Source organism: Zeus faber (genome assembly GCF_960531495.2).
Source record: "Zeus faber genome assembly, chromosome: 7".
Lineage (NCBI taxonomy): Eukaryota > Metazoa > Chordata > Actinopteri > Zeiformes > Zeidae > Zeus > Zeus faber.
Window position 1 is genome coordinate 10,691,829 of NC_137203.1, and position 17,500 is coordinate 10,709,328.

General features: G+C 41.7%; 2 protein-coding genes across 3 annotated transcripts in view; one reads left to right on the forward strand and one right to left on the reverse strand.

The window, feature by feature from the left end:
* The window catches only part of cep78 (centrosomal protein 78), a 14,270-nt gene extending 5,159 nt beyond the window's left edge, over positions 1-9,111 (forward strand). For both annotated transcript variants that reach the window (XM_080003815.1, XM_080003814.1), the window contains 14 exons: positions 74-249; positions 373-445; positions 588-691; positions 812-986; positions 1,158-1,271; positions 1,478-1,542; positions 1,683-1,788; positions 2,634-2,751; positions 4,456-4,498; positions 4,682-4,831; positions 5,267-5,347; positions 6,462-6,640; positions 7,791-7,956; positions 8,057-9,111. In XM_080003815.1, the coding sequence (XP_079859941.1) occupies positions 74-249; positions 373-445; positions 588-691; positions 812-986; positions 1,158-1,271; positions 1,478-1,542; positions 1,683-1,788; positions 2,634-2,751; positions 4,456-4,498; positions 4,682-4,831; positions 5,267-5,347; positions 6,462-6,640; positions 7,791-7,956; positions 8,057-8,671 (2,165 nt within the window). In that variant the 3' untranslated portion in view covers positions 8,672-9,111. The remainder of the gene's footprint in view (positions 1-73; positions 250-372; positions 446-587; positions 692-811; positions 987-1,157; positions 1,272-1,477; positions 1,543-1,682; positions 1,789-2,633; positions 2,752-4,455; positions 4,499-4,681; positions 4,832-5,266; positions 5,348-6,461; positions 6,641-7,790; positions 7,957-8,056) is intronic.
* A 2,860-nt stretch (positions 9,112-11,971) lies between these two features.
* cdo1 (cysteine dioxygenase, type I) overlaps positions 11,972-17,500 on the reverse strand; it is an 8,116-nt gene continuing 2,587 nt past the window's right edge. Inside the window, exons 3-5 of the mRNA XM_080003374.1 lie at positions 16,397-16,554; positions 15,418-15,587; positions 11,972-13,081 (exon numbers count right to left, since the gene is read on the reverse strand). Coding sequence (XP_079859500.1) covers positions 13,052-13,081; positions 15,418-15,587; positions 16,397-16,554 — 358 coding nt within the window. The 3' untranslated portion in view covers positions 11,972-13,051. The remainder of the gene's footprint in view (positions 13,082-15,417; positions 15,588-16,396; positions 16,555-17,500) is intronic.

Consider the following 17,500-nt stretch of genomic DNA (forward strand, 5'->3'; position numbering starts at 1 on the left):
AAATTGGAGTTTTAAATTGGAGTTAAATTGGAGCTTTCCGATAAGCAATTAACCCACGTCCCTCTCCCCTCAGAGAGCAGATACAGCAGAGCCACCTACAAGAGAAAGATGCCAGCCATCCGCTCCAAGGAGATGACGCTGAAGTTGTGTAAAGCTCTGCAAGACTGTCTCACCGTTTCTTTCACCCTCAAGACTCTCAGACTTATCGGTCTTCCGCTGAGAGAGAGGGACCTCATTATCTTGACAAAGGTAGGAGTATTCTAGGATGGTTGAAAATATCTCTTACGAAGGCACACCGAATGATAAATTGATGTGTGTTTTGTCAATTGTATTCTATTTCGATGTCATCCATTTATTTTTGGTCAATTTTAGGGTTTGGCAAAAAGCGTGTCCTTGGAAAACCTGTCCCTGGCTAACTGCGCAATAGCTGATGAAGGTTTGGAGGGTATGTAGACGGAATGGCTCCAGTCATTTTTTTCTTTTTATTTGACAGCTTCCCAAAGATGTTATTTTTTGTATGCATGCCAGGATTCCTGTATATTGCTGTTGAATTTATTTTCTATCTAATTGTCATTTTTACCTTTTAGTCATTTGCCAAAGTGTTAAATACTCTTCAAGCATCAAAACAGTGGATTTTACTGGTTGCAATCTCACATGGAGAGGGGCGGAGCACATGGCCAACATCATCAAGGTAAAATACCCAGTTTATATTATAAGTCATCTTTCATTTTTTTGAGACCCAAAATTTATGTTTATTATGAAAATATGTATTTTTATGTAATATCGACACGTTATTTCCCTTCTACTCCAGCACCAGGGAATGCGGCGGTACGGCACAGCGTGGGCACAGTCTCTACGGTACCGACAGCCAGAGTTTGAAGGAATGGGGGGTCTCCGCCGCGTTACGCTCAACTGCAACACTCTGATCGGAGACCGGGGGTCTGCAGCCCTCGCACAGGAACTTACCGAGGACCTATGGCTGAAAGGTAAGAAGTTGTACGGTGGTTGTCTGTTTTGCGGACAGTAAAGTTAAACAAAAGTCTTTTTTTTTTTTTTTTTTTTTTTTTTTTTTTCAATCTTCTCTCGTTTCTTTCTCGGTGCTACTCCCAAGTTCCAAGTGCTACTCCTGCGTTTTTAATGATCACATTCTCTACCAGCTGTTGACCTCCAGAAGTGTGGTCTGTCCAACGAGGGAGCTCGTCGTCTGCTCGAAGCCTTGAAGACAAACTCTACTCTCTATGTGTTGGATATCAGGAGTAACCCGCTGGTTGGTAAGGAGCAACCGCAGAAAAGTAGTTGTTTTTACTTCTTCTCATAAAACTGTACCTGAAGTTTTCCCAAATTGATTGGGTCTCCTGTTTATTATCTTATTATTTATAAAAATATACATTTAATATGCTTGATTATCTCCCAGTCTTATAATAATTTGGTGACGTTGTCCTTTAACTTTTTTTTTATTATTATGTGTTTCTTTTAGACAAGGCCCTCATAAAAACTTTGATCGAGAAAGTCCTGATGAACGCTGAGGGCAAATCCTCAGAGGTAGGTGTGATTGTTTAGTGTCCATGTTGCTGACAGCATTTTCATTGGCATTCACAACAGTCATTTGCAGTGCCAGTTTTTCCCAATGATATATGATTCCCAAGTTATGGAGGACATGTCTTTCCTGCTTTGTTTTATAGTTTTACTGGATTAAGCCGCCCAGCCCCAGAGAGACACAGAAAACTGCTGGCCCTAAGTGGCGAACCTTGCAAAGTACAGCTCGAAGAAAAGCCACAATTAATATAGGTGAGTGCTTGCATGTAATCGATTTTCTATCATTTGGTGCTTTTACCACGTTTTGATCAGAGATATATGGTATGGTTGGAAAAGATAGGAAAATTAGGTCCAGTTTGAAAATGTCCTCAGCTATCAGCTATCTCATACATAAACTTTCTCTTTCTGACTTCCCGCCTTTGGCCCTCAGTAATTTGGAGACATGGTAAGAACTCAGAGCTCCATCACACTGTACATTGCTGCCAACAGCCAGAGCATACATAGTAGGAATAACCTGGCTGTTTGGCTGGTTGTTGATACTGCGCTATTTATTAGTAGAAATTTATTAATACAAATTTAAAAAGGCTTTCCCTTGCTTCCCCCTAGATTACTTTACCAAATGCAAATGTTTAAAATTTTTATATCTGAATTTGTTGCTTATACTGCTTTGTACTTGGTTTGATACCTTCCCTTTTTTCTTGCCCATACACCTTAAACTTTAGATAGTTTTATGTGGTTTTGTAATTTGTGTATAGTTTTGCACATTCTGCACTGTGTACGTATACAAAATATGTCCCAATCAAGTTCAAGTTCAAGTTCAAGTTCATGTCAGGGTGTTGCCCGGCGTGGCCCAACATTTGCTAAAAAGCATATTCTAAATGCTGATGAGCACAATTTTCCTACTGTTGTGCTTAGAAGGCTCAGTCAATAGACTAGAATGGAAAGTCCCTCAACTTCAACTTGTTGTTTTGATCACTGTTCTTTTCACTGTACTTTTCCCCAAGTTTAAAGACAAAGGGAGGTGGGCTGTAAACTATATGTTCTTAGTGCTTGTTAAATTCCTCTCTCATGAAGACACATTTTCTTTTCGGGTGCAGCCTCTCACAGAGGAGTCACAGTCGCGAGAGCCAGTCCCGGTGTTTCCAAACAGCAGAGGAACCGTTCCTTACCTAGTGGTGTTCCCTGGCGTACTGCTGCTCGCGCTGGACGGCAGAGGTGAGGATGTGTGGCTGCAGAAGAACTTTGCGCTTTCACATCTGCATCCTGGGAGATTACAATTTCCTGGACTAATGGGAGAGATTCCGGTCAAATATTATGTGTTTATTGAGCTTAAACATAATTGATAAGCAGGCTTTATAGAGAATGACATCACATCATCAAGTCAAGTAGATGTATAATATTTTTTATTGAACATTCAAAATAAAACAAGTTCCGTCAGTTAACGCTATTTTAAAAATAAATAAATATTACAAATATTACTACTTGAAATCAAATAATTTACGTTCGTGAACAATATCTACAGGTACTCCTCACTTAATGACCGAGTTCAGTTCCTAGGATCAGGTCGTTAAGATAATTGGTCGATAAGCGAGGACCCGTGTTATTTCACGGTAAGAGGGCGTGGCCATTGCGAACACTAGTGTACTGAATATTGACAGACTGCGGGAACGAGACTGAGAACGGTTATGAGATGAGATGTATACAGTGTACATAGTATATATAGTGTATATAGTTCATAAAGGGTGATGCAAGATGAGACTCTTGACGCTGAGACACCGTAGTATTGTACTCAGCGCACAATACAGACTGGTCAGAGAGCTGGTTGTGAGTCCGAAGTTTAAATATGTAAGTCTAAGGATGCATATCATGACATTTCTGCCACACGCCACCTGAGTGGCGTTTTCAGGGCCTTCCAACACAGAGACACAGACGATGGGGTTGAAAACAAGTCAGTTTTATTGCAGCGAGTGAGCTCAAACCACACCATCCCCACATCACAGCGTACTATGCTCTGCGAAATGTATACTTGTTTACCAATGCGTGCGGAGATCTGTGAGTCTAAAAATAAATACATACGTAAATAGAAAAGAAATCCAATGAATTTAGATCTGCAAATATATACCGACTGGTAGTATGTGTGCTTCACAGGCCATATTTTCATCTCACTTTCTGCAATGTTCACCTGTTTACATTTATTGCCTTGCACTGTATAACTGTTTATACTCACTACTGCACTGTTTCATCAATTGCCCTGGCACTGCTATCACCTAAAAAACTGCACAATACTTTTTTTAACTTAACTTTTTTTTTATATTCCATAACCTGACCAAAACCTGCACAATATACATAGATATACTACATGTATATATATATATATATAGTATTTATAAAAAATGTCTATTTATACTCTCTGTACATAATCTCTGTCCCCCTATACTCCTGACAAACCTGTATTTATAACCTTACACTGTTGTACATAATTCATCTCTTTTGCCTACATAACTGCACAGAAACACTGTACTCAAATAGCACTTTGGTATTTAAATGCTTCTTTTGCACTTCTGGTTAGACGTCAACTGCATTTCATTGGTTCTGTACCTGTACTCTGCTAGTGACAATAAAGTTGAATCGAATCAAATCTGTGTTGGGACACGCAAACTGAATTTAAGTCACTGATTTGCAAATCTGGATGCACATTCACAGATTAAAGTACATATTTTTAAATCTCAGGGTACACATTCTCAGTAAATCGTGATTTTTATTGCCATATTGAAGAATGACCCACACAATTCAATTTAAATCCAATTTATTTTAAAAAGATATGCATTTAATTTTCTGTTATTTTGTTTTGATTATATTTGGTATAATTTCTGGAAATTTGCTAATGACACATGAAAATGCTATTTGGCTTTCTTCCAGGGGACTTCCACCTGGTGTTTCTGTGGGCGGGCCGAGCTTTCAGGTTCAACACCCATTCTTCACATGATGTTTAAAAAATTGTAAATGTGTGGCTAGAGGTATCTGAAATCTACATTTTCAGGTTGTCATTTAGCTTTAGATTGCAATTGCAATTTTAGCAGAAACACAAAGGATTCTAATAGTTCCAAACAAGAATAATTGCATCAAAAAGCTTCATCCATCTCAGGGGGGAGCTACGGTGAAGGTCACTGTGGAGTCGGGCTCGGAGGGCTCGGAGTCTCAGGAAGAAGAGGTGGTGGAGGTCCAAGTGAAGAACACTCCCGCTTCTGTTTGCATTCAAGGCACGGCCAGCGGACAACAGTACAAGCGAATGCAGGTCATGGTTGTTATCCCAAAGCCTCAAAAAATGGAACAAAGCACTTTTATCCAGAAATTGTCTGAAACTGTTCTGCAACTTTTTACTACCATAGAAAGGTCAAATATTTTAAAATTGTGAATATGACCTTCTCACACCAGAGATAAATCACTCTCTGTATAGTGTGTGAAAGACCAGTTATGCTGTTGTAAATAGATCATTCTTTAATTCACAAAGCCTTTTTGTACACTTGGAGCTCTGTTCTACCATGATTTAAACTGTCCCAAACTCTCTGTGTGTGTGTGTGTGTGTGTGTGTGTGTGTGTGTGTGTGTGTGTGTGTGTGTGTGTGTGTGTGTGTGTGTGTGTGTGTGTGTGTGTGTGTGTGTGTGTGTGTGTGTGTGTGTGTGTGTGTGTGTGTGTGTGTGCGCGCGCGCCCGTGTCCGTGTCCGTCCAGGAGATGGAGCTAGAGCAATGTCGTCAGAGTTTGACAGAGGAGCGCAGAGCCAGACTTAAAGCAGAATCCAAACTGAAAGAGGTATCGACTTAAATGGAACCAAAAAGCTGTAGAATTTTGTGTGCTTCAAAAGTTGTCCTAAAGGAGGCAGCTTTACATGAGACATGTTTGTGTTTAGAAATGAGTGTATTTTACACCTTTACATTTCGACCACCACACCGCTTTACATTCACACCTCGGAATGTAATATTTTACTGTTTGGTGATTGGCTCTCCTAGAGTTGGTCCCATTCACTGAGAGTTCATTCACTGAGCATTTTGTAGAATTAGGAGTCATACAATGGGGAGATATGCCCCCCCCCTTTCTATTTTTAAATCACTGTCCACAATTAGGCTTGTAAAAAAATGAAATACTGATAAATACATAATACTCATTACTACAAGCCAATGCTTTTTGATAAATAGGCATATGTATGTAAGTTTCTCTATTAAGAGCCATAATGCACACCTACTCACATGTATAATTAGTAAAATGATCAATATAAAGACATTTTCTATTGTTGTCTCTCCCCCATTTGGTGATATGTGCATATCTGGAACTCTCTTTTTTTGTGGTTTTATTGTGCAGTTGATGGTTTCGGTTTAGTTAATAAGGGTTTTGCTTGCTAGTTGTGTAATATTTTATCTCATGCCCTGGTGTTCCCCTCTGCTACTGAGACACCGTAATTACTTCAGGCGATTTGATAAAAAGTTCCAAGTTATCTAATCCTAATAACTACTATAAATCACAGAGATCTAGAAACGCACAAGTTTGTTCATTTTGAATCTTCATGTAATCGCATGTATCCTAACGTATCGCGTTGGACAAAGAGACGAAACAAAATTTTCTTTTTGTTATGGTGATACTGACGCACGGAGCGTTGAGTGGATTGTAGTTAAACATTTTGTGCTGCCTTTACATTGACTCACTACAGAGGCCTGCCATGCTCGACAAAATGTTCCGTTTCTGATTAATATTCATGCATTCCACAGCAATTTCTTCGATCTCTCAAAGAAGGTGTCTCTCAAGGTGCCTGGGATTCCAGGGACCTTGGAATATTCTACGTTTGTTGTTGTGTAATTCTGTGTGCGAGAACGAGACACGGCCTTCAGTTTTAGCCTGAACCAAACCTCATTCTGTCATGTTCCCTCTGCAGTACGAGCTGGACAACTTCCGTCTGCGCAGCCTCAACAGCTCCTTATCGGAGGCGCTCGCGACCCGTGGCCTCCCGGGTCCGGCGGCTCTCAGCGTCCTGGAGGATGAAGCCGTTCTGGAGAGCATCGAGACCTCCTTCTCCAAGTTCCATGCCTTCCTGGACCTCCTCAAGGATGCTGGGTACGTAACCTCCTCAATCACACATTATAATATTTATATTTTCATTGAAGTTGTTCAGATGATCAGTTTCCCCTCACAAGTCTGGTGGGACCAGACAAAATAATTGGTGAATTTAAACATTTTGTTAGTGTAAAAACAATAGCAATTTTGCCTTGATACATACAGTATATGGCCACATATTATATGCAGTTTTATTTTTAGTATTTCATTTTTTAGTTTTATTTCACCTTCATGATAGGAGTTATTGTGGAAGAATATATTTCAGTTGTGTGCAGTTCACCCCAAGTGACACCAGCAGCACCACAGAAGGTTTTAACAAAATTATTATTGTAATACGGTATAGAATATATAGACTATCTAGAATATAATGAGGAAGTCCTATGCAGACACATTTCAGGGTTCGCATTTCAAAATCCAGTGTCTTTTTCCGGGAGGGTTGAACATGATAGGATTGGTAGCCTCTGACTATCTGCCTTTGTATACTAAAACCTCTCTACCCGATGGCCTGGAAACGTCCTGAAATGAGACCCTTGGCAGCTAATGGAAGCTAAGAGAAGAAAACCCAAAGAGAGGCTGTTTGTGTTAGAACTGCCAGGACAAGAGCTCTTCCAGTTTGGATTTTCAGAACTCCTTAGAATGAAACTAAAACCAAGTGTTAGTTCCCCCTTCTGCCCCCTCGCTGTGCTTCCAAGACCACATTCCATGGAAGGGATAATAGGTCTGTGCTTAATATCTGTGCTTCCAATGTTCGCTCAAACTATCTGGAAATGATCCGTTAGACTCTCTGGCATATGAGATAATAAACATCTTTCCTTATCTGTATTATTTTAACCCTTTGCTCTGATGTCATGTACTGAAGTTCTCATCATTTGTTTTTCGTTTTCGTTTTCTGTTTCTTGTTTTGTTTTTAATTTTTTTGACCCAACAATCTCCACCACATGGCTGATATGGAACGACATTACTTAATTTCTCCACTTTTCCTTTTAAAAACCAAACTTGTCATTTTTTTTATTTACTTGAAAATAGAACTTTTATGGAAGGTGTGTATACTCCTTCGCTTTTTATACGGTTTCTATTGAATAAACTTATTTTAATACAGAGATGTATTTATCCTCTGATTCTGTTCTGTTCTGCTGCTGTTCTGCTCCAGCCTTGGTCAGTTAGCTTCTATCGCTGGCATTGACCAGTCAGACTTCTGCTCTCCGGGTAGACCTCAGCTCTCCCCCACGGATGGAAAACGCCTGGCAGCATCTGGCAGCTCTCTGTCCGGAGGCACCAGGAGTCATATTGGGGTGAAGACTCATGCTGGATCTTTGGTAAGTTCATGAAATGGTTTGCTCAGGTTGCAAAGATTTGTGTATATCGATTAGATTGTTTGTCAGTTTTCCAAATGTTATATTTATCTCCTCTCTCCAGGGGGCACAGCCCCTCACAGCGGCTGCAGGGGACCAAGCTGCCACGTTCAACCTGAGACCCCCGACTTCTCCCGGGGGCTTCCTGCTGGTGGACCGGTCGCTCAGCCAGGCCAGCAGTCCTGCCATCGACCCGTGCGTGGATCTGGTGAACGGAGGAGAGCCGTATCATTTCGCCAAGCCTGAAGTGTGGCAGGATTCTGGGTCCGAGTGCAGCTTTCGTTGCCGAAAGTCTGACGGTAACGGTTCCCTCAGCGACAAAACCTCCCACATTAGTGGTTTGCGTGAAAATATGTCTCATTCAAGTCATCACAAAAGCAACGGAAACTCCCACAGCCACACCCAACGCAGCAAAGGTTCCCACAGATACAGCTACAACTATAGCTCGGTGCACAGTGATTCCTTGCTCAGCAACAGGTCTGGTGACCTCTCGCAGAGGTCGAGCCTCAGTGGCGGCACGAGTTTAAAAATGGAGTCTGACGTATCGCCGAGCTCAAAGGGCAGGGGTGGTGGCGATTTTTCCGACTTGCCGGGAAGAGGCTTTGAAGCGCTACAGACTCTGGAGCAGATGAGATCTTTGGGCAGTCCGTGCGGACAGTCAGACGACGGGTCATTTTGATAGACATATTAGATGAAATAGATTCACTGTTGTTTTTTCATAGAGCTGTTATACCTGTTTTCAAGTTCATTTCGGGAAGAGAGCCCAAAAGAATCACTCCATTTTTGTTTTTTGTTTTTTTGCCAAATTGGGGTACGGATTTAAGTTAGTTTTGTACCATGTTATAACCTTTTTAGTGTACAAAAGTCATGACATTATGAAAATAAACATTTTAAGTATAAAGTCTACTTCTAACCCGAAGTCATGTGTTATAAAGTGATGTGTTATAAAGACTCACTGAGAGCTTTATTAGGAACACTGTACTAATACTTGGTTTACTCTCAAAACAAATCAGCCAATCAGTTCTTTTTGGCATGGATTCCACAACATGTTGGAAACTTTCCTTTGAGATTCTGGTTCCCTGTTGACATGATTGCATCACTCAAGTCCTGCAGATTTGTCAGCGGCACAGTCATGCTTCCAATCTCCAGTTCTGTCGCATCCTAAAGGCGTTCTATTATTCAGATCCGGTGACTAAGAACGATACCGAATCATTGTCATGACTCATTATCATGTTCATGAAACCACTTTGACTTTTGCTTTGTGACATGGTGCATTATTATGCTGGAAGTAGCCGTGAGAAGATGGTCAATTGTGGCCATGAAGGGATGCACATGGTCAGCAACAACACTCAAACAGGCTGTGGCATTCAAGCCATGATTGATTGGTATTAACAGGCTCAAAGTGTGCCAAGAAAAAAATACCAACACCATTACACCACCGCCACCAGCCTGGACTGTTGACACAAGGCAGGTTGGATGGATGGATTTATGCTGTTGGCGCCAAATTCTGACCCTACCAGCTGTGTCCCTCAGCAGAAATTGAGATTCATCAGGCCAGGCTACGTTTTTTCCAGTCCCACCGCAGCCTCAGCTTTCTCTTCTTGGCGGACAGAAGCGGAACCCGACGTGGTCTTCTGCTGTTGCAACCCGTCCGCCTCAAGGTTCGGCGTGTTGAGCATTCCGAGATGTTTTTCTGCTCACCACAGTTGTACAGTGGTTATCCGAGTTACCGTAGCCTTTCTGTCAGCTCGAAGCAGACTGGCCATTCTCCGTCGACCTCTCTCGTCAACAAGGCGTTTCCGTCCACAGAATTGCCGCTCTCTGGATGTTTTTTTTTTTTTTTTTTGTTTGTTTTTCCGCACTATTCTGAGTTAACTGGAGACTGCTGTGCATGAAAATCCCAGGAGATCAGCGGTTATAGAAACACTCAAACCAGCCCGTCTGGCACCAACGATAATGCCACTGCTGCGGCATGATTGGATGATTAGATAATGGCTTGAATAAGTAGGTGCACAGGTGCTCCTAATAAAAGTGCTCGGTGGTCGTAAAGTTGCTGTCTGCCTTAAACACGAAACACATTTGAAACGTCATGTCCGTTTTAGAGACATGAAGCCCTTCCTGTGAGAATGGACTTTGAAGTTCTGTTGTTGTTTCCCCAAAAACATTGTGAAGTTGTAAAGTACAATTTCTTCAAATGACTATTTAAGTGCATGTTCATACCTCTAACAATAGAATAATGCAGTTAATTGAGAACTTTAGATATCATTTTGCTAAGCTATATTCTACAGCAAGAATTTTTGTCAATTTCCAAGCCGTTTTATTTTTTATAAATATATAAGGACAAAGAAATAATGAAATATCTAAAACAAATGCTAATTGTCAGGTATTTTCCCATTGTCTAATACGAAACAAGAGGTTAACTACTTGCAGCCTTTAATCTGATTTAAATCTCAGAGAGAAAACCCCTCCAACTTGAGTACGAGGCAGAGAATGCCGAGGACAAAAGTCTGTGTTCTCCTGTTTACGGTCTTTGGAGCCATCGTGTCCAGGGTGACAAAGTATGGGGAACAAAGTGTGTTTTTTCGACACAGTCCGTATTCGGACAAAGTGTTCTGCTGGCATATGCACATGTTTTCCCTGCCCATTAAGGACCAAACACCAGCCAGCTAGAAGCCAACGGTGAGTCACCACATGTAGTTTCACAAAACAACTCTTTAGCACGTTTTGTCGGGAAATCCCACCCAAAAAATGAAAACAGAAGACTTTTGCCAAGTCTTGCCACACAGTGTCATACATGTATACGTAAACGCTCAAAAATAAGACTCAACAGACTGAACGCCAAACAAATCTGTATTATATGAAGCTGGATTTTTAACAGATTTGAATGTATGTAAGTGGGGGACTGGTAGCTTTTTGTTCTTGAAAGCACACGCACCATAAAATTGTAGATATAACAATACCTGAGTTAGTCCAGATATCTAAGGTTGTGGACTGTTGTATGCGGTACAACAGTTCACAACCTAGATCTCCTAGACCTAGATCTCCAGTGATTGACATTTAAGAGGAACCTATGGAGCTCATTTTTAATTACATGTTTAGTGTGATTAAAATAAATAAATAAATAAGTAAAAAAAAGAAAAGATGGATCAGTGGCACGGTGTGGCTCTGCCTCGTTGTGCAAGACTGGAGGAGAGCGAAGCCTCTCACTGACCTGCAGAGGAAAACACTCCTGATGCGCTGCTTGCTGTTAGCACACGTATGACGGGGTCAAAGCAACACTGTTTTTTTCTGGGGGGTTTTTTGACCCCAAGTCAACAATTAGGGTCAAACACTACAAAACAAACTTTAGGTTTTCACTCCATATGATTCAAAAACCCAGAATGGTAGATGCATAAATATTATAGTTGATATTAATGAATAATCATGCTAATAATAATGCTTTTAATGTAAATTCCATATGAACTATTATTTGATTTTAAAGGTGCAGGCTGGTGATTGGTTAGGGGAAATCTAGCCTCTAGCCTCCTTCCTCTTCGGGGTCTCTCTGGTTTGGTTGTTGATTATGGAATGTGACAAGGGTGTGTTTACACTATTGTACTATTAACGCATGATTATATATCCTGAGGGCAAAATACAAACACTAATGTGCCAATCATTCGACTGGCAGACTGCAGTCATTGTCACTTTAACGACAAACAACCGCTTACACAAAACACTTTTCAAAACAGACATTTTTTCCATTTGTTTTTTTTTTTTTTTTTTTCCCCACAAAGTCAACCATCCTGGTAACGCCATGATTCTTTTTATATGGTTATCCCTTCGTAAAGTTGTAATTTTTTTCGGACATATGTATGGTGAGAGAAAAAAACGCTTTATCAGATAAATAATTGAATATGTATTTTATATCCTGATGAGCCCTGGAGGTCAGGGCCTTTGTAAACCGCTGGAACAGAGAAAGGAACAGCAACAAAACAACACCTTGTGAAAGAGCTTAAAGATTTTAATCGACTACAGTCATCTAAGCGTATCATTTACTGTAAGGACCAGAGTCACGCATGCAATTGACAGAATGCTATGAAGTGGTGCTTAGTTGCAAGAGAAAAAATTATTTACATACACCAACAATCAAAAAAATAAGGCCTAAATCCTGAGAAAAGGCTAAGAGTCCTAGAAAGACATTAGCTTATTATTATTATTATTATTATTATTAATATTATTAATATTATTATTATACAAAACCCTTGCCAGACTCTGTCGGACTTCTCGTACTTGGGTTGGAGTCACACCCTGGCGCTCTGCTCATCAGAAGACCCTCTCGTAGCCCGATGCAAATAAATTACAGGCACTGCATTTATTTGTCTTTTCAAAACAACACATCTATAAAGCTTCACCATTTTACCAAATGCAAAGACAAGATCACAACGCCTTTTCCCCAATTGAGACTCGTACAAACTCATCAACGCACGGTAGAGATCACAGCCAGGCGCTGGGGAGTGTCTGATCCACTAGGAAATACATCTATAAAAGCGCTCCCGTGAGATTGACACTGTGGGTTGCAGAGTGCAGAAGGCGTTCCATTTTCTTACGTGTATTGCCCTGTTTAATGTGGCTGAAGCGAGCTCCTCTAACAGATATTTTCCACCTCTTAAAAAGCTAAAGCCGCAGGCCGCAGCGCCGCGGCAGTGTGGGTGCGCAGGTCACGGACGTACAGGAATGTTGTTATTGGGAAAGGGTCTCCTCGGGACTAGCAAACAAAGGGCAGATTCAATCCGTTGCCGGGCCTATTCATGCATTCGTCCTGCGCTCATCAGTATTTGCCAAGCTCGCAATGGAGCGGCGGCAACGCCATTCTAATTACCGGCTTGTCCTTTTGAACCGGCCCACTGTCGATTTTTTTATGGGTCACTTAGTCATAGCGGGTGGGGGTGGGGGGGAGAGGGGGGTCCAACATTTCGCCTCCTTTTGCAGTTTTTTGTTTTTTTTCCTTCAGCGTTGAATTTCTCTTTTCTTTTTTAAAACATTGTCATTTGAAATGCAACTTGTCTTCCCGGCGGAGGCCTTAGTTGTTCTCCTGTGAGGTGGTGGTTTCCTAAGAGAGCAGAAGGAGGCAAGAGGGGGGGGGGGGGCAAGGAAAGCTTGTGAATTGAGGTCAGTGCGGATTTTGTCCATTTACACTTCTGTTTTGCAGATGCTGCATTCTATTTATTTCCCTTTGTGTAAACGGCGCTCTCATCATATCTTATCCTCGCCGGAACCGCCCGAGGATCTGTTTCTAACGCGTATCGGGCGTTGCGCAGGAGGGGTTCGCGGTGCGGCGCGGCGCGATGAGAGCGGGTGGAGTCCATGATCTCCCGTTATCTTATCTCCGACCAACGATGTTGTAATTTGACGCGCCAGACGAGCGGCGTGATCGGACTTGTGCAATTTCTACATTCCAGATAAGCTTACTGTAGTTTCAAAGGGACGGCCAAAGAAGTTTCACGTGGTCTCTCGGTGCGTGTTTTTTTTTTTTTCAAGCTATTTCCTATCACATTCCTATTCCTATTTCGCACCAGACGCGGAATCAAAGCCTTCTCGACGAAACATCTGGCCGCAGCTGGAACCAGACGTGGAAACCGCCTTCGAGTGGAAACTTTTTTATTTTATTTTTTATTTTTTCCCCTCATAAAGCTCAGCGAGAAGGTCTGAAAAGCGGCTTTTAATTAGGGCGGAAAGACTTAAAAACAACAACATGCATTTTATGAAACAGGAAAGTTTGTAATATGACACAGGTTTGGGTTATTGAGTTCATGTTGTAATGACCTTATTCCTAACTCCTTACACCCCAAAACCAATATGACCTAAGATATCACGGACGAGGAGCTTCAATGGGTGAACAGACAGCAATACCATCCTCTCTAGGGTGACAGCGAGTGTTGTACTCCTGGACATCAGGGGGCATTTAAAAGTGAATCTCAATTTTAAATGCCTTTTACTGTCATGGATTCACAACACTGTTGTAGTCCTGGAAGTCTGACTCACTTTTGAATTCTTGTAATGTCCAGGATTAGAACAGTGTTGTAATACTACAACGGTGTTGTAATCCTGGACAGTGAAGGCACTTTAAAGTGAAACTCACTTTTTAGATGCCCCGTGATGTCCAGGATTACAACACTCACCGTCAGCCCATGAAAGGTGTGGCAGATTTTTGACAGATTTGAGAAACAAGTTTATCTTTGGGACTGCGTTTGAACATTACATTTACAATGATGTTTCATGCTGTGGATTCACAGTCCATACATTATTCCATATGTTGAACTGTGGTAGGGTTGTATTTCTTTAATGTATATAGTCATGTAATTTCACAAACAACATTCACAATAGAGACTAGGCTTGACCTTCAATTGGCTAAATTACTTCTACTAGTAGCAGTTATAATAATAATATTAATTAGAATAATAATAAAAGTTAATAATTAAGGTTCAATGAACGAGTGTGCTTTGGCTCTCTGTTCCGGTGTGTTTTGTGACTACAGAAATTCATTCGTTCCGCTCTCTTTACAGTGTCACTAGGACCGGGTGGTGTTTACGGCTGTGGGTGGGTTTCCTATCATTCTGAAGTAGGGCTGCATGATTATGGCTTAAAATGATCATCACGATTATTTTGGTCAACATTGTGAGTATGATTATTTATCACGGTTATTCATCCATTTTGGGGAACATCATTATTTTATGGCACTTTGTAAATCAACAGAAAACTGCCTTCACAATAATAATGTATTTTCTAAACGTATGAATAAACTAAGGTAGGGGGGTTTAACTGACTTCCATTGTAGAGGATATATGATGAAATAAATTATGTGTGGGGCGCTACACATTTTTGGTGTAATTGTGACAAATCTTTGAGGCATCTGGAAGGGAACCCAAAAACACTAAAAGAATTAAAATATTTTAAAACTCGCACACAATTAATACACCTTCCTTGTGATATGTAATTGCTTATGGTTATTGTTACCAGTAATTACAATTCAGGAAGTTTGGTATAGGTACATTGATATCCCTGGAATATCTATGAATTCTGACAGTTTTTATTTTTTATAACTTATTTTGAAGCGATGATAAAAAAATACTGTTTTTTACTAGATTATTCCACAATAATGGACTGATCTGGATCAAACTTGGACGACGGCATGTCGGGATTGCCCAGAATACATATTTAACTTTTATAATACTATGCGAAACAACTAGGTCTACACCGCGCAACTCTGCGAATGCGAACGAGCACCCAGAGACAGAAGCCGGTCTTATACTGTATAACATCGGTTCATGATGTCCCAAAGCTCCAAGAAGATAAATGATGATAAAAACCAGAGCAAAAACAATGTGGTTCCAGCCCTGTGGGCTGGACCCCTAATAATAATGGTAGGAGTAGTAGATGTAGTCTTACAAATGGAGTCCTCGCTCCAAATTTACTCCAGAAGGTCATCTTGACTGTGTTCCTGTGGCCGGTGCGCTGGTCGAAGGTCTGACAGGTCTCGAAGGGAGGACTGTACAGGTGCAAGCTGACTGCACCCTCGGTGTGGCTGCCATTCTCCACCCGATGGAGGCCGATGGAGTCTGAGACACACACACACACACACACACACACACAGCAGAATGCTCAGTATTTGAGTGTCAGGGAGCTGTGAGACGGGGTCGGGGGGGTCGGGGGTCAGGGGGTGAGTAGTCAGTGACTGGCGAAGCCGTGGGTTCAGCATAGCCGTGGTGTCCCATAACACACCCACGGAAATTGGAAACGTGCGCTGGTGCAGTGGGACACACGCGATAGTGACACACCATTGTCCCAGTTTGTTCCAGAGTTCCTGAAAGTAAATGTCCTCTTTGTAAATTATTTGGCTTACTCCTAATTTAAAATAAGGTTAAGTAAATACAATTCAAACATGCACTTTACAGCAACTATGGGTGTATGTATGTATGTATGTACGTATGTATGTATGTATGTATGCCAGGATGTCCAGTCCAAGTTTAACAACCTGTTTGACAGATAAAAGTTATAATATAAAATATTATAAAATGTATTTGCTAAATGTATTTAGATAATACTTTCATTTAGAATCAAAAACACTGTAGGGCAAAAATCACAATCACAATATGTTTCAATCCTGTGTTCGAAGCTTCGACGTGAGGTTCATCAAGTGGAAATGTATGGTGATTTGAAGTATGATATCTGATATATCTGATATCTTGTCTTAAAAAAAAGCAAAAAAAAACAAAAAAAAAAAAACCTTTCCTTGTGCCATGTCATCCCTCCCTTCATATCTCACAAACGAAATCACTCATCAGGGTACGACAGTGTTTTCACTGGAGGACGGCGTGGAGAGGCACGGATTTAAACTCGACGTCACGGCGTCGGACGGGCTCCTCACCACTGATGTAGGCGACCTGGTTGTCTTGTAGGATCCTCTGCGATTTCTGGACCATGTCTCCGTGGGATTTGGAGTCGGGCCAGTTGAACAGCGTCTCCTTCAGCTGGCCCTGCAGCATTTTCATGAAGCAGTGGGAGTCCGTGTGGTCGTGGATGCTACTGCAGAGCGGCGGAGAGAAAAGACGGAAGGCTCAGACGGACAATCCGGGCAAAGTTGTTGGCGGTTGCATCTTTTGGTTTGAGCAAAGTCTGATAAAGAGTTCTACGAGTCGGGGGCGGCGGAACAGGGGTGGGCACCGGGAATTGTTTTTTTTTCTTCTCCCCCGCTTTCGGGTATTACGGTAATAATGTTGCCGACAGGGGCATCGTTAGGTGTGGGGGTCCGGAGCTTCAGCCCAGAATGTTTTATGAAAAGCCCCCGATCTAAAACGGCCCCGCAGTTCCGGCTCTGCGATGGGGAGCCCTAAACAAGCGTTTCTATTTTAGATGCAGGTTATTTTATTTTCCTTACGGAAGGAAACGAGCACCGTGCGTGCAGCTACACGTTCTCCGTCAGTCTCCCACCCCCTCGTCCTCGTGTAGCACTTCATAGTTCCTGAGGAGTTGGAACAATCTGTCTCCGGGCGACGCTGTGCCAAGATGCCAGGAAGTGATATTAAGAGCTCCAGTGTTCACAGTAGCCCTGATAGGGTTTATGGCTCACTGTAAAAGCTATGCAACGTGTTCAGCGTTTTGGCCGACATTAAATGTGCGGCGGGGATGTGGTTGAGGGACCAGAGGCCTTGTAAAAATAATGACTAATCTTGCTTCTGAACACAGAGCCCTAAATCCCTGGCGGCCACAGCACCAGAGCCGAATAAGATCGAGCCCAGCCAAACACGTGAGGGGAGTTAACCGAGGTCTTGGGCGTCCGTAATTTTCGAAAGTTGATATATTAAGTATTAAAAGGGAGGAGTTTGGTGGAAAAATGACTGACTACGACTGCATGATCATATATAGGTCGAAAGCAACGGCGTGAGGCACGCCACACGATACGCTGCCTGGAAACATTGGACTCTCTTCATGGACATGAAGTGCTTATTAACTGATACATTATTGTCATGGT